The 22681-nt window shown below is 44.2% G+C and overlaps 2 protein-coding genes across 5 annotated transcripts in view; one reads left to right on the forward strand and one right to left on the reverse strand.

Annotated features, from left to right (window-relative positions):
• Positions 1-1125: 1125 nt before the first annotated feature.
• Positions 1126-21446, reverse strand: C10H16orf89 (chromosome 10 C16orf89 homolog). The gene is made up of 8 exons (XM_030577885.1): positions 21101-21446; positions 12190-12339; positions 11243-11393; positions 10903-11020; positions 8730-8865; positions 6813-6917; positions 5830-5913; positions 1126-2453 (listed from the first exon to the last, which is right to left on the reverse strand). Exons 1-8 carry the CDS (start codon positions 21120-21122, stop codon positions 2386-2388), a joined length of 834 nt encoding a protein of 277 aa, XP_030433745.1. The 5' UTR covers positions 21123-21446; the 3' UTR covers positions 1126-2385.
• The window catches only part of ALG1 (ALG1 chitobiosyldiphosphodolichol beta-mannosyltransferase), a 29452-nt gene continuing 27231 nt past the window's right edge, over positions 20461-22681 (forward strand). For 2 of the 4 annotated variants that reach the window (XM_030577882.1, XM_030577881.1), the window contains exon 1: positions 20695-20821. In XM_030577882.1, the coding sequence (XP_030433742.1) occupies positions 20758-20821 (64 nt within the window). In that variant the 5' untranslated portion in view covers positions 20695-20757. Of the gene's footprint in view, positions 20546-20604; positions 20822-22681 lie in introns of those variants that run through there. The other 2 variants (XM_030577883.1, XM_030577880.1) reach the window with 2 other exon arrangements.

Consider the following 22681-nt stretch of genomic DNA (forward strand, 5'->3'; position numbering starts at 1 on the left):
ATGAGGCTCAGTAGCATAAAACTGGTTTTATTAGTAGTGTATCATGCCCAGCAACCACTGAACTTCTGAGGTTTGAGATATGCAGGAAATTAGCTTATGATGGCTCATGATTGTAGCTTGTGTATGACTGTGTAAGATTCAGCACAAAACCAATTTTAGAACTGTGGCTCCTTGCTCGAGATGCTAACAAAAGCCCTGCTTTGGGTCACACTGAGAATCTTGGGCAGTCAGATGCTACTCTGACACACTGATCTCAATGGCAGACCAGATGGGAAATCACACATCCTTCTCTCCTTGGCAGACCTGTTCTCCCTGTTCTAGTCAGACTTCCAGGCCAAAGAGATTTAGATGGGTTCAGAGAAACACCAGAACTTTTGGATGATACTCCAGTCTGAACATTGTGAGGTTCACTGAGACTAAGTTTTGCGCTCCTGGATGATCATAAATGAAAGAAGCTTCTGAGTAACTTTGGCCACTGTATCAACTTTATTTGTCAAACACCGTGGGGCATTAATAGAAGAACCAAGATTAATCTCCAGCATGGAGCTATTAAAGAAAAGCGTTTGTTCTAGAAGTGGAGCTGAAAGAGCATTTACTTCCCACTGACTTCAGATAGAAATCTGCCTCATAGCACTGCCTCAGAAAGCAGGTGGCATACCCAGGCCAGTCAAGTAAGTAGATCAAAAAGGCCTATGGAACTAAGAGCGTGTTGGTAATGGTGGAATTCACTGAGTCAGGGCAGATGCTTGCCAGAGTAGGTCCAAAGGACCATTTCCTGGTGCCCCCGTTGCTCACATTCCAAATATGCTGGAGTAGGGCAGAAGAAAAGGTGAGGTGTCATGTATGGACGTGGAACAGCTACTTTTGGAAAACCCTGCTGGAAATCCAGGTAGTTATCTGACAAAGAAACACTGAACATAAAAATTGATTCGCTCACACCGTGCATTTCCCATCCTTTCATCAGTACTACCAGACCTTCAACTATAATTGAAGGCCACAGCCTATTTACATCTCTCCTGAAGGGCAGAGAATGTGAAATGTACAGTGCTATATAAGTGCTAAGCAAAAAGAACCAACAAACACAGCCACTGCAAATCAAATCTATGTTTATTAACCTAGAATGCTACTTCCACAAAGCAAGTACAGTAAAATGTTAGTAATTTAACAGACTGCTGAAGGTACAGTTGTATAGAACTAGGGTGCTAAATGCTGTCTGGTAGCTCAGAGGAGCCAATCGCTCATTTAATCAGCCACATGACACAACACAGTTATAATCCAGACAAGGAAACAAATGCAAGAAGCAATTTACCTTATTGTTAAGCAGTGTAAATAACATAAGAAAGTAACTGTAGGATATTATGAGCGAGAATGAAAGCAGATTGCAAACGAAGAGGCCTCACCATGGTCCTGTGTGTGCAAGTGCTTGGGGAGGGAAACAGGGCATTGCCCTGAATAAATTTGTTTCTTTATCTGACTTTTCCCTAACTGAAAAAAGTCAATAAGGTTCCATTTGGGTAACGGTTTTGAGCAAACATTCAGGACTTTATTATCTCATTTAGCCAGGTTGCCCACACCTATAGTTACTTGTGAGCTGCTGGTCAAGGTAACAGAAATTTCATTGTTACCATATACGCAGTGGCAGACAATACATGAATTACTTCCAAGCGTAGCACAATATCGAACATCTTTAGTTACAATGATAGTAAAATAGCAATGAAAAGAATCTTAAGATTTGGCCATTGGGTAACAGAATAGTAACTTATAGATTGTGCAGCACTGGGGTCTGCACAGTGGTTTTCTTCACCCACGTTCTTCTCTAAGAAACATGATCTGTTCTGTGCATTGTGTGGCATATCTTATTCAGAGCATAGGCAGCATGTCAAACCAGTCTGCAAAATAGGTCTGAATGAAGATATTCCAACATCATCATAATTTTATGGGTGCAGGATTGGGGCCCTTAGATAATAAGGTGAGAGCTACCTAGGATAAACAAATTCATCAAACTCCACTGATGTTGAAGATGATGCATTCAAAGTCAGCAGAGTTATGAGAAGAATTGTGCCATGTGTGTTCAGTTGTAATGGTAGCTTAGGAAGAAGAGTACATTAGGAACTCTTGTCACTGTAATAACCACTGGCACATTACAGTTTTGAAAACCTGCTAATAAAATCTCCATTGTGCTGCCAAAATAGCATTAGTCAGTGTCAGCGTGATTACAACTTGGCTACCAGAGTGGGTTCGCTCTGTGTTGCAAGTGGAAATTTTGATTGAAAAGACTACCCCTATTGCATGCTAAAACTGGAGCAGGTATTGCTTCAGGACTAACCAATCATAACTTTGTGTATGGGAAATTCCAAGTTGATCATCTGTAACATATTGGCATTTTCAGTAGTAGTAGAGGAATCCCCCCAGTACTCCGACTGCCACGGCTGTGTTATGAGAAGAACATCCATCTGTGGAGAAAGATGTTGAACATGGCTTACATGGTGCCTATACAGGATGACTTGTATTCCCCTTCTTCATTCCTTATGCATTTGAAAGACCTAAGAGGCCTACTGGTAAAATAACAGGACTAGGAGTCAGGACTCCTCTATTCTTTTCCCAGCTCAGCCACTGGCTTAGTGTTTGACCTTGGGCAAGTCCATGGGACTCTCTATGGTCTATTGTGCATAACTGTAAGAGGGGGACAGTGCTACATTCCTACCTCACAGGAATATTGTGAGGCTAAACTCATGTGTGTAAAGTGCTTTGAGATCCACAGAGGGAAATCCTTATAAAATTGCAAAGTATTATTAAAAATGTGAAATCCTCTGCATTTCAGTGTGAAGGGCTTTAGTCAACGTGCCTACGTGCATTTGATAAATGGACAGGATTTCTGAATAGGATATGATCAGTTACAGGAAAAGCTAGCAACCAAGAGGATTAATATTGAAGTTTCTAGATGAGGAAAATAAAAGGCATCATTTCTGGTGTCCTCAGGTGTTAGATACCCTACCCATAGAATTAAAAAATTGTTCAGTTTGAGTGCCATTGAATATCCTTCTCACCAGCCTTCTCGCTGTCTTAAAAATGCTGACTTAGACACAATAGATGGTGTTTACTCCATTACCTCCTATATTTTTATCTACAGATGTTATATTCATCAAGCCTTTCAAATACACTTTTCTTGACACTTGTGTAGTGAGGTGATATAGAATATCACTGTGAGTACTAGTTATTTGTCACTTACAACTCATGCTGTGGGGATTGTCACCTAACTCACCTACTTCTGCTCCCTAATTGTCATAGGGTATGTCTGCACTACGGGATTATTGCAATTTTAAGAAACTGGTTTTTGGAAACAGATTGTATAAAGTCAAGTGCATGCGGCCACACTAAGCATATTAATTCGGCAGTGTGCGTCCACGTACTGAGGCTAGCATCGCTTTCCAGAGTGTTGCACTGTGGGTAGCTATCCCATAGTTCTCACAGTCTCCCCCGCTCATTCGAATTCTGGGTTGAGATCCCAATGCAGGATGCGGCAAAAATGGTGTCGGGGGTGATTCTGGGTAAATGTCATCAGTCAGTCCTCCCTCCGTGAAAGCAACGTCAGGCAATCATTTTGCACCCTTTTCCCTGGATTGCCTGGGCAGATGCCATAGCACGGCAACCATGGAGCCCGTTCAGCCTTTTTTCACTCTCACTATATGTCTACTTGATGTTGCTAACAGACACGGTACTGCAGCGCTACACAGCAGCATCCCCTTGCCTTTTGCAAATTAGCAAAGACGGTTACCAGCCATACTGTACCATCTGTTGCTTTGCAAGTTGACAATGACGGTTACCAGTCATACTGTACCGTCTGCTGCTGTCATGGGTGCTCCTGGCCGGCCTCGGTGAGGTCGGCTAGGGGTGCATGGACAAAAATGGGAATGACTCCCCAGGTCATTCTCTTCTTTAAGTTTTGTCTAAAGGGAGAGTGAGTCCTGCCTAGACTATCAGGCAAGCCTACTAAAGAACCAGAGGGGCAAACGGCTGCTCCAGGTCAGAGCCCCAGACATCCCGCAGAAATGATGAGCTGCATGTCATTCTAGGGAGTGCCCCTGCAACAACGCCACCTGTTGCTTCCCTCCTCCCCCACCCCTCCTGGGCTACTGTGGCAGTTATCCCCCATTTGTGTGATGAAGTAATAAAGAATGCAGGAATAAGAAACACTGACTTCATTGCCTCTGCAAGCATAGATCAAAGGCAAGAGGGAAGGGCAGCCTCCAGTTGCTATGATATTCCAGGCAGGACTGAATCTCCATTAGACAAAGCTCAAAGAAGAGAATGACTGGGCGTCATTCCCATTTTTGCCCAGGCGCCCCCAGCTCACCTCACCGAGGCCAGACAGGAGCACTCATGGGACAATGATGACGGATATCAGTCATACTGTACCATCGGCAAGGGAAGGGAAGGGAATGCTGCTGTGTAGCGCTGCAGCACCACATCTGCCAGCAGCATCCAGTAGACATATGGTGACATTGAAAAAAGGTGAGAGGATTTTTTTCCCTTTGCTTTCACGGGGGTGGGGTGGCGACAACATATACCCTGAACCACCCGCGACAATGTTTTTGACCCTTCAGGCTTTGGGAGCTCAGCCAAGAATTCAAATGGTTTTTGGAGAGTGCGGGAACTGTGGGATAGCTACAGTCGTCAGTCGCCCCTCTCTCCGTGAGCGTCCATTTCATTCTTTGGCTTTCTAGTACGCTTGTCTCAGCTTCTTAAGTTTCAGCACTCTGTTGAGTCCCTGTCGTGGCCTCTGTCCATCATAGCCTTGGAGATTTTTTTCAAATGCTTTGGCATTTCATCTATTGGAACAGAGTTCTGATAGAACAGATTCATCTCCCCATACAGAGATCAGATTCAGTATCTCCCGTACAGTCCATGCTGGAGCTCTTTTTTGATTCTGGGACTGCATGGTCACCTGTGCTGATCAGCCCTCCATGCTGGGCAAACAGGAAATGAAATTCAAAAGTTCGCGGGGCTTTTCCTGTCTACCTGGCCAGTGCATCCGAGTTCAGATTGCTGTCGAGAGTGGTCACAATGGTGCACTATGGGATAGGTCCTGGAGGCCAATACCATCAAATTGCGGCCACACTAACCCTAATTCAAAATGACAATACCGATTTCAGCGCTATTCTCTCGTCGGGGAGGAGTACAGATATCGATATTATGAGCCCTTTATATCAAAATAAAGGGCTTTGTTGTGTGGATGGGTGCAGGGTTAATTTGGTTTAATGCTGCTAAATTCGAAATAAACTCAGTAGTGTAGACCAGGCATTTGACTCATAGGACTGGAAGGGACCTCAAGAGGTCATCTAGTCCAGTCCCCTGCACTCATGGCAGGACTAAGTATTATCTAGACCATCCCTGACAGGTGTTTGTCTAAACTGCTCTTAAAAATCTCCAATGATGGAGATTCCACAACCTCCCTAGGCAATTTATTTCAGCGCTTAACCACTCTGACAGAAAGTTTTTCCTACTGTCCAACCTAAACCTCCCTTGCTGCAATTTAAAGGACTCCCAGTCCAATAAAGAGTTTACAAGATGTCCCAGCGTATCTTATTCACAGGAGTGAATATCTTATTCACATGACTACTTGTGACACTTCCTCTTTTTGTGAACATTCTTGTGGGAGAGAAATAAAGTTGCTTATGCCCATGGGGGAAACAAACAAAGGTGGCTGCAAATATCATAGAAGCAATTGCAGCAATGGTGTCTGTGAACAGTTCTTGCAGCACACGTCCAGCTCCAATCACAATGACGCTTATAGGGAGCCCAACACCTGAACGTTTTCGCTAGCTTTACCTGCAAAAACCTTCTCTCTTCTTTTAACTCTTCTCAGTAGTTGCTCTTGGTCTTTCACCCTGGAAGGGTGTTCAGAATTCTCACCTGAGAAACAGAAAGATTCCTTTGCATGTAAGATCTAGGGACACAGCAAGATTGTTCTTCTCTAGCATCAAACACATACATTCTCCTTGAATTATGTATTCTCTGACATGGCTTTTAAGCCACTTTTTCCCACCTTCCCCTCTTGAGGTGTCTTGAGAACACAAGTCCTGGGGAACAAATGCAGAAGAGTCCATTTAAAAGGATACCTTTTAAAGACCTGCTGAGGCCTTGTGCTGAATGTAAAATTTATTTGCATTGGCCTCGAGCGTGTAATGGTGCTTTACATACAAATACAAGTCCAAGTTAAAGGTGTTGAGAGATTATCTTGCTGAAATGCCCTATATTTCCTGTATTTATGTTTCACATTAAAAAAAGATTTATTTATTCTAGGCATTAGAATGAGTAAAAAGAGCTTAATTTCCCATGCCTTCACCTGATTCTGTGATCTGATCCAAAGTTCAATAGAGGCAATGGAAGTCCTTCCATTAGTTTTAGGTGAGGCCCCTGCTGTTTACTCCCCTTCTGAAGTCATCACTCTCTTGTTGGTGACATCACAATTGGTTGCTAAGCAGATGATTATAATGTCACAGAGGAATGTGATGTCAGGTGAGGAATATGCATCGGGAACATGTTAATGTCAAAAGAACCTATACGATCCAACAAAGTTCTTGAGCTGAATATGGCTCAGTGTTTGTAAGAGGCTTTGAACATGGACAGGGATAAAGATTGTTCTTATTCCACTGGAGAACTATAGAACACATTTCAGACATAAAAAAAGTTTGGGGGCAGAGAGCAATGCTATGAAGCAGCACTTTGATTTGCACTGCATGCCTCACACTCTTGGATCAAGACCACTGCAACTTCTGATTTCAATGGACTAAGTCAAGAGATTCACTCACTGGGCTTCCCAAAGCATCCCTCCTCGGGCTTCTGCCATGTGAGAATGTTCTCCAGCCAGCTGGGTTTGTAGAAGTCAGAGAATCCAGACATACCACATAACATAACTGAGGGGGACATAAACCCACAATTCAGCAATTGAACACTACAGCATCTTTACAAGCTCAGCCTCCAGAAGGAAAGACACTCAAAAATCCTTGGCTAATATGATCCGTAATTCTGCCAGCCAGTCCTATTAGAAAGGTGGCAGTCTGACAACTTGTAAGTTCCTCTTCCTCCAGGAGGCAACCTATACAAATAAGAGATTGGGGCAGGAGAGGGATTGTGTAAACTATTAGATTAAATAGTTCAACTCCTGCCTAATGCAAAATTGTTCCTGACAGCGTGTTTTCTACTGTCTTTTACACTTTAGTTTTAAAAGTCCCAAGCAGTATGTCTCCTACCATTACAACCAAAAACCTGTGCCCCAAACTTTTAAAGTTGGATGTTGTGACAGGATACTGGGCATAGCGTTGCTGATTCAGCCCTTTGTCTCCAGGGCTGGCTCTAACTTTTTTGCTGCCCCAAGCAAAAAAAAAAAAAAAAGGCGCCACCCCGCTGTAACAACCCCTCCAAGCGCTGCCTCACCAAAACAAAAACAATCCCCCAGCACCACCCTGCCAAAACAAAAAAAACCCTGAGCACTGCTCCGCCCTGCCAAACCAAAAAAAACAACCCCCCCGAGCGCCGCCCCGCTGAAACAACCCCCCTGAGCGCCGCCCCGCTGAAACAAACAAAAAAAACCCTGAGCGCCGCCCTGCCAAAACAAAAACAAACAAACCCCACAACGCCGCCCCATCACCCCAAGATTGGCCGTCCCTTACAAGGTGCCGCCTCAAGCATGTGCCTGGTTGGCTGGTGCCTAGAGCCGGCCCTGTCTGTCACACCAGCTCCCAGTTAGGAGAATAAATTAGAGCTGGCTAGGGATAACTTGGCCCTTATTGGGGAAGCAGAGACAGATGCTGCCTAATTAGCCTGGGGCTATGTAGAAGCCTCAGGGGAGGCAGCCAAGGGGAACAGGAAAGAAAGGGAAAATGCAGAGAGTGGAAGTAGTTTTCCCTCTTCCTCCTGCTTGCAGATGATGAAGGGCCAACTGTAAATGGTGAAACAGTGATGGGAACAAGCCTGTGAATAAACTGCACCAGTGGATACTAATCTCAGAGTGATTTTGTGGATTTAGCAGAGGCAGAAGCGAAGGAGGCCCTGCTACAGATGTCTAAAGACAGGCTTGTAAAACCATGGAGAGGCATCTCAGCAAGTGGTCTAATTTGTAGATGTGCAAAATGCACACTACAGTCATTGTATGCAACGTTGCTGTAGCTGTGTCAGGTCCCAGGATATTAGAGAGGCAAAGTGGCTGAGGTAATATCTTTTACTGGACCAATTTCTGTTGGTGAGAGAGACCAGCATTCCAGCTTACAAAGAGCTGAAGAAGAGAGCTTGTCTCTTTCATTAACAGATGTTGGTCCAATAAAAGATATTACCTCACCCACCTTGTCTCATTAGATTCATTGTCAGACAACAGAACCAACTGGCTTCCATCTGACAATTTATTTAATACTATAGCTTTGGATGCATAAATCCCAGAGTTGAAAATATTGGCCTTCCATTTATAGTCACTGTATACAACAGAAGAACATGAGCTTATTCTAGTGTACATGTCATCCAGCTGCAGTTAGTGAAGAGATGCAGAATGTAGGATACTAGTTAAATAACCCTTAATGAAGCTTTACATGCAGTATGGTTAACTTCTTTAGCATAACTAATATTTTCTGTACCCTTAGGTTAATGTTTCATCACTGCTTGGATAAATAGCTTGATTTTATTATCACAAGTCACAATATGCTCTGCTATTGCTTCATTGGGAATAGGTTACATACTATTTTCCATGAAGAGGTCTCGAGAGGAAAACGTGAACCCAATGCTTTCGATCACCAGATTTATTTTCATCATGCTAGCACAGAAAATATTCTTGTAATATTGGGTCCTCAGGAACAGATGATCTGAACAGCCTTTCTAGATATAGAAGAAAACCAGGGTATCATATTGCATATATATTTTTTAAACTTTCACAGTGGAGTAGGGATGGTGAAATCTAATAGTTGTGATTGGCAGCTGCAGATATGATTTTGGACTTAAACACTATGAGATAAGCTAATCTGAGCATCCCATTCATCAGGGAGTCATCTGCTTGGACTGTGGTCTCTCAATTTATTTAATCTGGGCATCTTTACTAATCCAAAGGGGACAGTGGGGGCACACTTTTCTGTAACCTGAAATGGTATAGCCATTGGAAGCACAGAGTGAGCATCAATCCATTGGCACATAATACTGACAGGTGAGATGATACCAGCTTGTTCTCCTGGCTATTACTCACAATGGTTGCCCAGTGCCTAATTACAGTTGTTTAAATACTGTATAGGTAAAAATACCAAACAATGAAGTCTTGAAAACTGAAATGTTGAATAAATGATGGTAGTAATGGCAGTGGGGGCTGCCCCGACCATCACGATGGCTGCTCTGCCAAGCCTGAGAAAAAGATTCCCACCATGGAGCTCCCTAGCACTGAGCCAAGATTCTTGAGGTAGACACTAGGGAGCGAAATTGCCTAATAACGTAGGTGGAAGGCTGAGCTGTGAGGTTAGTGGGGAAAAATCTGATTAAAACATACAGGTGCTTTCCTTGGTGTCTTATGCAGACCTCCAGAATTCAGGGCAACTGTGTGTGAAGGGAGAGCCCCCTCACTGTGGTCTGGTTTATTTGTAACTCTAGACCCACCCCAACTTCACTCCTTTCCCTGCAATGCTCAAACCAAGTAATTTGACCATCTCTTGATTGGTTAGTTAACTTAAACTTCTATTTCCTTAAGATCCACCCTGTGGTGCAGTATGCAGGGAGAATAGATTTACTTCACTGGAGAAAAGGCCTCTTCATTCTTGCTGCTGGGAATTAAGTTTGTTCCCACCTCTCTTCCTTCTAATTTTTCCCGCTGCTCATCTCTCTCTCTCTCTCTCTCTCTCTCTCTCTCTCATTATATTTTTATCACTAACCCCATTGCCTTTCCCCCTCAAATCCAGTGAGCCATGCTTTAGGGCTGGTTTTGGATTTTAAAATTGAGATAATTTAGTCTGACAGTCCCATTTAGCAGGGAACCATCTGCTTGGACTGTGGTCATCTGGTATTCTTAACTAGGCACTATGGCCAATTTCTGTGCCTAGGTTACAAACAAAATCCTCTACACATTTGGTGGAATCCCATCCCTCTCTGCCACATTTTAAGCATCTTCTTGCTGTACATAATCCTCTAAAATGATCAGCTGCCTCACAGACAAAACACAGCAGTGGCTGAACTAGGTAACGTGTGGTTCCTGTTTGTCTCCAGACATACACAAATGAGTAACTGAACCAGGTTTCCCTCATCATCCAGGTCTAACTCTGCTATGAGTCTGTCACCTCCCCCGCCACACATCTGTCCTCTGCCAGACAAGTCCCACTCAAGGTCCTCACCTCTCTTGCCTACATCCAGATACTCCCGCTTCACTTACATTGAAATGAAAATAATAATGGCTGTATTCACCCCAGAACTCAACAAATGTACTACCCTATAGTCTTTCCCTACTGGATCTTCCTCCTTTTCCTCTTAGCTGTTTCTAAAGTCCTTCATAGCTTCTTTCCTAAAGAAAGAGATGTTTAATTCTCTGTCTGCAGCTGAAATCCAAAGTACCAATTTAAGTGGCCAATTTAGAATACGATGGTGTCTCCTGAACAAGTTTGTCCTGTTGCCTCCACACATCTAGTTTGTCCCACATAACTATATTTTGTATGTCAATTTCCTTCCTTCACTCTTTCCATATTTCTCTCTGGAGTCATTGCTCCCAACCTTCCCCGCCCTCCTGCATATCCAGGTTAGCCTTCTAACTTCCCCTTTCCAGCTCTGTTAGAACTGCAATCAACAAACACTCAGAAAGTCCACCCAGCCACATCCCCATGTTGTATCATGTATATTTTTCCTGTGATAGCTGCTAATCCTCAGGTAACAAAACTTGGCACTTACCATAGCTGCAAACATGAAGTAGAAAAGCTGATGTGATAGGGGGTAACCTGAGCATCCGAACTTTGTCATGATGTTCCTACAGGCCTTGGTGACAACACAGGGCTTGCCATTATCTTTCCTGTTGAACAAGCAAGAGAATGGTAATGAATAGCTCAAGTGTCTGAAGACAAGACTCCAGTAACTAAATGTAAAGGAGTACTGTCCTCTTAATGCATGTGCAGAAGAATGGAACTCCTGTTCATCATTTTATGAATGCAAATACAGGTTAAAGAGGAGGGAAGAAGTGCTCCAGAGAACAGACGTGGTCAAAGAATACCTCTTGATGAGGAATAAAACCTACCAAGTTCCTAGCAAATATGTAAAGCATTTATCACTCATTTCCTCTGTAAAACAACTGCTGCTGTCAAACACGGAGTAGGCAAGTGAGGAGTCTGTTTGGTTCCACGAATGAGGAAGCATCCAAAAATTTGGTCCTAAAACTGGCTCAAATTCTGAAAGCAAATCAAAGAAAGAAACCCATAAATAATGAAGTGGTAGCAAGGGTGACACGTTCCTCGTTATTCAACCTTACTGCCTTCTGCCTTGTATTAGCAATGGTAGAACATATTGTGGAGGGTTCTCCCTATTGCACTGGCACTCAGATACATCCCATATGCCTCCATTTAAAGATTTGTGCTTCTGATGAGCCAGTTACTGTGATATACTATACCACAGAATCATGCATTCTCTTTATGTCCAAAGCAATGGGATCAAGGTTAGTCCTTAAAGCCAGTGATGGCCATATACAATGATAGGAATCTATTTGGAAGGTGTTAGAACCATTATATCTGGGGATGCAATAAATCAATTGCAGAGAAACATCACTTTTGGTTTTTAACAATAGTTAAAAGGCCATGCACCTGACAGCTCAGAGATGACATAGCTAGGGAAGACATGATAAAAGCAGTGGTTTTAGTATAAGCAACTTCAAAGAAAGCTGTATCAGAACCTTAGTGAATTTCCCAAGGCCATAAAGTAAACCATTAGTGGAGCGAGGAACAGCACCCGCAAGTTCAGGCTCAGTTCCTTTTTAACCACTAAACACCCTCCTTTCCTAAGTGTCTACAGGAATATGATGCACAGCAGATGCCTCTGTCTCTGATTATTATTTGTTCCTATTCAGAAGCGATAGCACCTGCTTCATAAGGCAAAACAGACGAGGAAAACATTTCAGTATAAACACCTTCAGCCTAAATAATAAATGCCCTTTTGCACCACCTCACTGGAATTGGTACCACTTACTTTTACCTTTGAAATACTCTGGGTCACTCTGCCCAAGAGAATGAGTTGCTTTTTCAATCAGAAAAGACAACTTCTTCACCAGCCTTTCAACTCGGGCCTGCTGAGATAGTAATTCATGTTCTGAGGCCCAGTTCTCCAGGGCTCCTTTCAAATGAGCTGCAGAAAGAAAGACAATGAGGTTTTGTGTATGATCATAGCCTTCAAGTGCTTTTGTATGTACGACAATAACCTGATTGAACTTTTGACAATGTCTCCACTTGGTTAGTGGGTTCTTCACCATAGAGTATTATCACACTGTAACTATACTGTTCCCCTCAGGTGAATAGTCAGTTGGATTCACAAACCTATTCCTGCTACCTTAGGAGGAGAAGGGAGAAAACTAAAGCCATATAAAATGATTGTGATGATCTCTTCAGGGCATTTAGATTCTGCAGTGAAAAGCATGATAGTATTTGGCAGGTCTCAGCAGGTGTCACTGTTATACATAGTCTTGCAAGTGGGTTTTTGTGTCCGTGTGTGCTAGCAAATGTTCAGTCCTGGGAGGACAAGCTGTGTTCATTTTTGATAATGCATGATTCTGTGCAGAGGCAGTTGTCCTTGGAGAAGGAGTTGTGGGAGAATTTGCTTTCCAAGTTGGGCTCTATTTAGAGTCAACTGTTGCTCCTTGGGGACCAAGCATTGGGGTTGGGTTTAGATTCCTGGAAGGAGGGATTACCCTGCGTGATGTTTGACCACCTCTGTTCCAGGACTGCTATAGATGGGTAAATAAAACAAGTTACACTTAGAATATATTGAGAGTCCATATCACTGGTTTCTACTCCACTGGGAAGCTGATCTGAAAAGCCCCAAACATCCATTACCATACAGAGGAGGGATGCTACTAACGTCAAAACAGGACACTGGGTGTTTGAAAGTAGAGGCAACACTCTAAATGCTTAGACAGAAAGAGAAAGACAACCTGTTAATACTCTAACACATTCAAGGATTCATAGATAGGGCAGCCTAGACGCACACTTGTTCCTTTGGTTGGAGCAGTGTCAAGGGCCAGAAAAGACATGGTAACATTGGGAGTATCTGAAGGAATTGCGTTAAGGCCCCATTGTCTAAATGCAACTTTAAGGGCGCCCTCATAACACAGCAGCTAATTCCCCAGGAGTTGGTGACAGGCAGTGCCATCTGCCAAAAGAACAATTGGTTTCAGTCCCAGTCTCCCTGTGTGTCTCAATCCACACCCACCTGCAAGCCAATTAATAGCAGAAGGGTAGCCCAGTGCAATATCATCTTCCTGGGCAGAATGTCCTGTGCACAGCTTCTGGATGAGTGATAGCCTGTGAGAAGAATCTGGACTTCCCAGACCCAGTGACAGCCACCAGAAAGGTTTTAGGTCCATGACTGACAGGAAAAATTAATGTCTCATATGGGGAAGGCAGTGTTGCCAGCTCTTGGGTTTTTTATTTTTAAAGCCCTGTCTCCTGGAGTCATGATATTACATGAGGCCCACAGAGCAGAAGGCAGGGAAAAAAGAAAATAATATAGATCACATAAAATCATGATTTTAAAGCCAAATCTTGTGATTTTTTTAAAGGATTTGATTGACATTTTTTGAACAATTGGGGTTAGCACTGCTGGGAAAATAAGATGCCTTCAAACTCTCATTTTATGTGCTACCTACAAAAGCCTTGACAAGGGTTAGGCTTCTGGTGTGCACAGCCCACTGCCTATCATGCTGATCCATTTTGTCTCATAATTCACTTGTACTCCCTTGTCTGACTGTATCCGTTGTCTTTTGTTTTATACTTGGATTGTAAGCCCCTTTTGGGGCACAGCCCATCTTTTTGGTTCTGTGTTTGTACCGCACCTAGCACAACAGGATTATGGTTCATGTTGCTGTTATAAACAGATAGCTAAGGGTTAATGTTCTTTTACCTGTAAAGGGGTAACACCAGTAACCTGAAACACCTGACCAGAGGACCAATCAGGAAACAAGACTTTTTCAAATCTGGGTGGAGGGAAGTTTTGGGTGTGAGTTCCTTGTTCTTTGTCTTGTGTCTGACCCTCTCGGCTGTGAGAGTGATTTTTCTATCTCCAGCTTTCTAATCTTCTGTTTCCATGTTGTAAGTACAAAGATAGGAAGACCATAGGTTTATATTGTTTTCTTTTGTATTTACATGTGTGTAGTTGCTGGAATGTTTAAATTGTATTCTTTTTTGGATAAGGCTGTTTATTCATTTTTTTTCTTTTAAGCAAATGACCCTGTATTTGTCACCTTAATACAGAGAGACCATTTTTATGTATTTTTCTTTCTTTTATAAAGCTTTCTTTTTAAGACCTGTTGGAATTTTTCTTTAGTGGGGACTCCAGGGAATTGAGTCTGCAGCTCACCAGGGAATTGGTGGGAGGAAGAAGTCAGGGAAAAAATCTCTTTGTGTTAGATTTACTAACCTGACTTTCCATACCCTCTGGGTGAGGGGGGGAAGTACTTGTGTTTTCCAGGACTGGAAACAGGGAGGGTGGAGTCCCTCTGTTTAGATTCACGGAGCTTGCTTCTGTATATCTCTCCAGGAACCCAGGGAGGGAACAGCTGGAGGGGAGGAAGGGAAATGGTTTATTCCCCTTTGTTGTGAGACTCAAGGAATCTGAGTCTGGGGGTCCCCCAGGGAAGGTTTCAGGGAGACCACAGTGCGCCAGGCACTGTATAGATCCCTGGCTGGTGGCAGCTTTACCAGGTCCAAGCTGGTAACTAAGCTTGGAGGTTTTCATGCTAACACCCATATTTTGGACGCTAAGGTCCAGATCTGGGGAAAATGTTATGACAGTTGCCAATTTTTAAGAAGGGCTACAAAGGCGATCCTGGCAATTACAGGCTGGTAAGCCTGACTTCAGTACTGGGCAAACTGGTTGAAACTATAGTAAAGAACAAAATGGTCAGACACATAGATTAACATAATTTGTTGGGGAAGAGTCAACATGGTTTTTGTAAAGGGAAATCAAGCCTCACCAATCTACTAGAATTCTTTGAGGGGGTCAACAAGCATGTGGACAAGAGGGATCCAGTGGTTACAGTAGTGTACTTAGATTTTCAGAAAGCCTTTAACAAGGTCCCTTACCATTGTCACCAAAGGCTTTTAAGCAAAGTGCCATGGGATAAGAGGGAAGGTCCTCTCATGGACTGGTAACTAGTTAAAAGATAAGAAACAAAGAGTAGAAATAAATGGTCATTTTCAGAATGGATAGGGGTAAATAGTGGTGTCCCCCAGGGGACTGTACTGGGCTCAGTCCTATTCAATATGTTCATAAATGATGTAGAAAAAGGGGTAAACAGTGAGGTGGCAACATTTGCAGATGATACAAAACTACTCAAGATAGGTCAGTCCCAGGCAGACTGTGAAGAGCTACAAACTTGAGTGACGGGGTAACAAAATGGCAGATGAAATTCAATGTTGATAAATGCAAAGTAATGCACATTGGAAAACATAATCCCAACTATACATATAAAATTATGGGGTCTAAATTAGCTGTTACCACTCAAGAAAGGGACCTTGGAATCATTGTGGATAGTTCTCTGAAAACATCCACTCAATGTGCAGCGACAGTCAAAAAAGCTAATAGAATGTTGGGAATTATTAAGAAAGGGATAGATAATAAGACAGAAAATATCATATTGCCTCTATATAAATCTATGTGCAGATGTGGTCACCCCATCTTAAAAAAGATATATTGGAATTGGAAAAAGTTCAGAAAATGGCAACAAAAATGATTAGGGGTATGGAACAGCTTCTGTATGAGGAGTGATTAATTAGACTGTGACTTTTCAGCTTGGAAAAGAGATGACTAAGAGGGGATTTGATAAGAGGTCTATAAAATTATGATTGGTATGAAGAAAGTAAATAAGGAAGTGTTATTTACCCCTTCTCGTGATACAAGAACTAGGAGTCACCAAATGAAATTAATAGGAAGCAGGTTTAAAACAAACAAAAGGAAGTATTTTTTTCAATACAATGTGACAATGCACAGTCAACCTGTGGAACTTCTTGCCAGAGGATGTTGTGAGGGCCAAGACTATAACAGGGTAAAAAAAGAACTAGATAAGTTCATGGAGGATAGGTCCATCAATGGCTATTAGCCAGGATAGGCAGGGATGGTTTGCCAGAAGCTGGGAATGGGTGACAGGGGATAGATCACCAGATAATTATGTGTTTTGTTAATTTCTCTGGGGCACCTGGCATTGGCTACTGTTGGTAGACAGGATACTGGGCTAGATGGACCTTTGGTCTGACCCAGTATGGCCACTCTTATGTTCTTATGACTAGGGCTCTTGGTGCCACGATAATACAAATAATATAAAAAATAATAATAATGCCAACCAGCCTTAAACAAGAGATGGCTAGGCATTTGTTCAAGAAGCCATCACTTGACATTAATGTCCTCACCAATTACTGCACCATCTCAAGGCTTTCCTTTTGGAGGAAGGCTATCCAGGCTGTGCTTGGGCAGATCTGGATTCTTCCAGTCAGATCCTTACCAATCTGGTTTCAGGTCTATTTATAATATGGAAACAGTTGTGCAGGTAAAAGATATGTTAATGGCTGCTTCTTGACCAGTGAGGCTGGATTAGCCAGACAAACTACACATGGAAAAAAAGGAAGGTTTGTTAGTTGTCAAAAAAAAATCTCTGCTTTGCTCAAGGGCTCTCCCATGCCACTGATGCATATACAAACAGCTGAAAAACGGTAAACATCAGCTTAAATACACATATATAAGCTAACAGAATGAAGGTGTGCTGCCAACATTTCAAACCCTCTGGGCCATTACCAACTGTCTATTACCAATACACACTCTCATTCTGTTAGCCCATCTATCCATATATAAATAACCCAGCAGGGTCAAACTTAACCTGTGACGATGGCAAAATGCATTTTTAATTAGGGTTTGACTGCAATCCCTACAAAAAACAAACATAAAATCACCTTTCTGTTTTTCTTTATTCACTGTTTCAATGATTCTTTGTGACTTGCTTTTCTCCTTAAGCCCCCCACCTCTCCACACCTCTATGATCCTCCCTGATGACAGTTGGAACAGAACCTCCCTCCCTGTCTGTTGTGTCTTCTTTTCCTGCACACTCTTCTCACTTTGTTTACCCCACCTACTCTGCATCCCTCTCCTGGGTCTTGTGGTCCCACCTTTCCCCTCTTCTTTGCATCTGCTTCCCCTAGATTCTTCCCTCTCTCCATTTGGCTTCCTTTCTCTCTTTGTTTCTCCACTGATCTCTTTTTCTTGTCTTTCCTTCCCCTTTTACTTTCCCACTCCCCTCTGTTCTCACCTGTCTCTCCCCCCACTGTTATGCGGGTTTCACAGCAAAGCTTACTGCCCTCTGCAGCTGCTTAGCTCTTGTGAGATCAAACAGGTGGAATCTTCTGCAGCAGAATAAAGTCTCAGAAATGTGGTCTCCTCATCAGAGCCAACAACAACAACAAAAAAGAGTTGTGTGAATTAAACTAGCAGAAAGGTATTGAACCTGAGTTGCAAGGTGTGAATCTGGTTCTGAATTTCTCCATAATTCAGGTTTGTCTGGACCTGGGATTTTAGTATGACCCATTTGAGAGATGGCTCTGGATTTGGGATCCTTTTGCAAAGTTTCCCAAAGTTTGTTTTGTTTTGTTTAGCTCCTGTTTTGGTTTGGAATCATCTCTAATTTTCATTAGATTCCCTCTGTAGACTTCTAGCTGGGGTAGTTTTACAGTTTGGGACACCTTATGGACTACTAATGAGACACCATAGTAATCTTCCACTAATGTGATCAACCAGTGGTTCTGCCATTAAACATAAGATCCTAGCCCCCTGCAGAAGACAGTTGGCACACATCCACAGGCATACAGTGAACACATAGTCAGATTAGTCAACCAGATTAGCCAACTATCTGAAAATCCATCCAACATACTTACAGCCTGGGGTATGGCATAAAATCAGCATAGATAGCTCTACAACTTCTTCTCCTAGCCTCTGTCCTCCCTAACCCCTGGGCAAGCAGGTATTTGGGGAATAGATCATGGCCAGAACACTGCTGTGCTCTGATTCCCAACCACCAGCATGGTCGTGGGGAGGCATTGCAGTTGGGTACAATATAGAGCAGTAATAATGGCTGCTTCAACTTGCCCTAGCCCTAGAATCTAGAAAGCATGCAGGTTATGGTCATCTACCTTTGCCTCATCCCTATGGGTCCTGCCAGAGAAGTATAATATCCAATATTATCAAGTGGATGAAATATTCTCTCTTCTGCACATTCTACCCTATTTTCCCCCAAACATGACAAAAACAACCTGTGACACCTTTTAAAAATGATAATCTGTGATTCCATAAGGATATCTGCTCAATACAAAGGGCAGCTGGAGCACTGCTGCTTTCTTTAATATGAGAAATTAATCATTCCAAAATAATTGAAATGAGTGTAAATGTATAAATTTGAGAGCCCTTTAACTGTGTTATCAGGAACCAAGGCTTGTTAATAAAAACAGTAATTTTAAAGGAGAGCGTTTCATATCAGTGTAGTATGAGATTTATAAAGGCAATTGAATTACAGTACCTTGCAAAACATGAAATCCAAACACTGCATCTAGATTGATGTCCCTGTATTTATTTGCCAGGAAGAAAGTTGCTTTCTCTAGAGCAGAAATGATAATGCTCCTCATATCAGCCTCACTTTTTGACACATCAGACTTAAAGAGAAAGATCAGCAGCAAAAACACAGGGAACGACATTTCTGCTTTGCTAGTTTGCTTGGAGAAGACTTCTGCAAAACTGGTAGTTCCACTCCTCTGGCATGGTTCCTAAATACATTAGCTTAAACTATAATTTAAGAGAGAACATCCTATTCCTAGAAGCAGTGATTCTTGCCATTAGGACATAGTGTTGTACACATATTTTGATGCAGGTGAAATTAAATATGAAAGCTCACTTTCCTGCACACAACAGATCTTTTTCTGCTCAGGTACTCACTCTGTAAACTTAACCCTGCAAATATTAAAATGTGTACATGCTGCATACATAAGATAGTATTAACGAATCTGAAGTTTAACTTAGGTTAATTCATATATTTTCAAGTTTTGGTACTACAGACTCTTAGTTTTCCAAACAAGGCATCAATTGGAGCTAATGGTACAGTACTTGGCACTTTGCAGAATCGAGCTCCAGATAGGGTGGTTAGTTTCAGCCCTGTGCATGTGGGACTCTTCCTGTTTGCGCTTCTAATCACACTTACCGACTGATGTCCAACTACATGTCCAATTTTCTCCTTGAATTCTAGAGATACGGAACCAGCCAGTCTCTTAGAACAAATACTGGGTTACCCAAAAGGATAGAACACCCTACAGACACTCAACATTATTTTTCATCCTGTTTGTATCAATTGCTATGAATGTTTCTCCACCTGCTTAGCTGAAATAGATCCATATTAAAGATGATCCCCCTGTAGCCGTATCTCTAAACTGTATACATCTGAGTGCTTCACCCTACCTGAAGAACTTTCAGACCTCTGATCTGTTTATTAGCTCCACTATTGACCTTCTCCAGAATTTGTGCAACCCTGTAAACTGTTGACAATAACTCTTGATTAAAATCACACTTGGGAAAGACTTTTTTGTTCTTGGCCTGGTCCATCAGTTCACAGGGCACTCTCATCATTTTAAACTTGCACATTATATACTTTTGCCATTTCATTTTTCAGTGTCTCACATCTTTTGAAATCTGAAATAACTTAAATTAATGCTCCGAAAAGGACTGGATATTTTTAGCCTATTACTGCTCCTTGAGAGTTTTAAATATATTGACATTCATGTAATGAAAAGGCCTTTCTTTAATAAAATTCTTGCTGTCTGTATTGTATTTACACCAAAAGACACTCCAAGGAAATATCTAGTCTTTACATCAATTTTCAGAACTATCTCCTGGTTTTATATATTTTGCTTAATTTTAAGGAGAAAAGGGGCTATTTTAATGAAGCAAATCAACCCCCCCCCATGCTCCAATTACAATGAGCTCCGCTGGTTCTGGCTACGTGTACATGACACTGAGGAAAGCAGACAAGGGAACAGCTTTGTTACATCGTTACTGTTATGCCGATTATCACGCAGTCCCGGGGCGGGGAAACCCAAGTCCCGCCCCAAGGGGCTCCTCACAATCCGAGCCCGGCGCTGCTCCAGGCTGCCTGCATCCCGCTTACAACTAGCTCCTCCCCCTCCCCCTGCGTGCCCCGCCACGGGCGCTACAGGCGGCTCCACCTCCCCCTGGCGTCTCCGCCCCCTTGGGCTCGGGCTCCGGGCCGGCTCCGAGCAGGCAGCCTCGCTCTGATGCCAAGATGGCGGCCGTTGTGAGTAGGCTCTAAGTACCCTGCGCGCCTCCCCCCTCCCCACACGTCAGCGTCACAACATGGCGGCCCCCGCGATGCTGCTGCCGCTGGTGGCGGCGGGGCTGGCGCTGTGCGCGGCGCTTCTGTGGTTGCGCGGGCGGCCGGCCGGGTCCGAGCTGGTTCGAGGGCGGGTGTGCGTGGTGGTGCTGGGGGACCTGGGCCGCAGCCCCCGCATGCAGTACCACGCGCTGGCTCTGGCCCAGCACGGACACGGCGTCACCCTGCTGGGCTTCCTCAGTGAGTGAGAGCGGCCCGGTCCAGCTCCCTCTCCCTGTGGGGATTGGGCCCTGGCCCTGCCCCGGAGTCATCTTGCCGGGCTTCCTGTACCGGTCTGGGCCTGCCTCCCCGCCCCCTTTGGACCAGGTCTTGTCCTACGCCCGGGCACGGCGTCACCCTTCTGGGCTTCCTCGGTGGTCCACCCCCCCCCCCGCCCCAACTTGTCCCCACTACTCCAGGCAGCCGTGAGACCCGATCCACTCCGCGCGCGCACACACCTCTCCTGGCCCTGCCACTCACCCAGGCATGGCTGTGGTGTCATTCTTCTGGGTTTCCTCAGTGAAACACCCAGGGACACCTTCAGTCCCAGGAGCCATACTGAACCGAGCCCGGGGTTTGGAGCCCACCTCCAAGCTGGGTTCAGTGGGGGCCAGCGTAGATGGCTGCATATTTAATATCAAGCCACCTAACAGCAGCCACCTGTCTGCAATTAGCCTTGCTCCATACTAAGATTCATGCCCTTGCCCTAACCTGGGGGCAGCCTACCAGGGTGGCAGTTGCCAGCCTTATATTCCAAACCTAAGCACTTTTTAGATGCTCACAGGGATGAGGGTATGGCTACATTTGGAATTTCAAAGCGCTGCCGAAGTGTGAGTGTAGTCAGAGCGGCAGCGCTGGGAGAGAGGTCTCCCAGCGCTGCATGTAAACCACATCCCTTACGGGTGTAGCGTGCAGTGCTGGGAGCCGCGCTGCTGCCCTGATTACACTGACGCTTTACAGTGCTGTATCTTGCAGCGCTCAGGGGGGTGTTTTTTCACACCCCAGTTGCAGCTGTGTGACCCAAGCATCCAGGTGTTCCTCGGGTGGGGTGATTATTGGTCCCAGCATGAGTGCTGATTGCAGCTTCCTTCACTCAGACCAAAGTGCCACCAGCTATATATGCTCATCTTAGGGCTTGTCTACATCACAAAGTTGCAGCGCTGGTGAGGGGGTTACAGCGCTGCAACTTAGGAGGTGTACACATCTGCAGGGCATCACCAGCGTTGCAACTCCGTTTGCAGCGCTGGCCGTACTCCCGTTTTGTCTCGGGTGTAGAGGATCCAGCGCTGGTAATCAAGTGTAGACACTTACCAGCGCTTTTCTTGACCTCCGTGGAATAAGCAGGTATCCCAGCATACCTGAGGAAGCCTCTCTGGTAATCAAGCGGGTCTCCTTCCCCGCGGTTTGCAGGGGGGTTCGGGGAACGCGAGAGCAAACCACGGGGAAGCAGGTCTCCTTCCCCGGTTTGCTCTCGCGTCCTTTGCAGGGGGGTTCGGGGAACGTGAGAGCAAACCGCGGGGAAGGAGACCTGCTTGCTCGGGGGTTCAGGGAACGCGAGAGCAAACCACGGGGAAGCAGGTCTCCTTCCCCGGTTTGCTCTCGCGTTCTCCGAACCCCCCTTGAAGCCGCCCAACAGCGCTGCAGTGTGGCCACATCTAACACCACTTGCAGCGCTGGTTGCTGTAAGTGTGGCCACTCTGCAGCGCTGGCCCTATACAGCTGTACTAATACAGCTGTAACAACCAGCGCTGCAAAATTGTAGATGTAGACATACCCTTAGGGTATGGCTACACTTGAAATTTCAAAGCACTGCCGTGGCAGCGCTTTGAAGTGAGTGTATTCGGAGCGCCAGCGCTGGGAGAGAGAGCTCTCAGTGCTGCACGTAAACCATTTCCCTCACGGGTGTAGCTTGCAGCGCTAATTACACTGAGGCCTTGCAGCGCTCGGGGGGTGTTTTTTCACACCCCTGAGCGTGAAAGTTGCAGAGCTGTAAAGTGCCAGTGTAGCCATGGCCTTAGTATTCTAGATGTTCTCCACTTAGAACTGAATCAATAACTTTAG

Source organism: Gopherus evgoodei, chromosome 10, assembly GCF_007399415.2.
Source record: "Gopherus evgoodei ecotype Sinaloan lineage chromosome 10, rGopEvg1_v1.p, whole genome shotgun sequence".
In the NCBI taxonomy this organism is placed as follows: domain Eukaryota; kingdom Metazoa; phylum Chordata; order Testudines; family Testudinidae; genus Gopherus; species Gopherus evgoodei.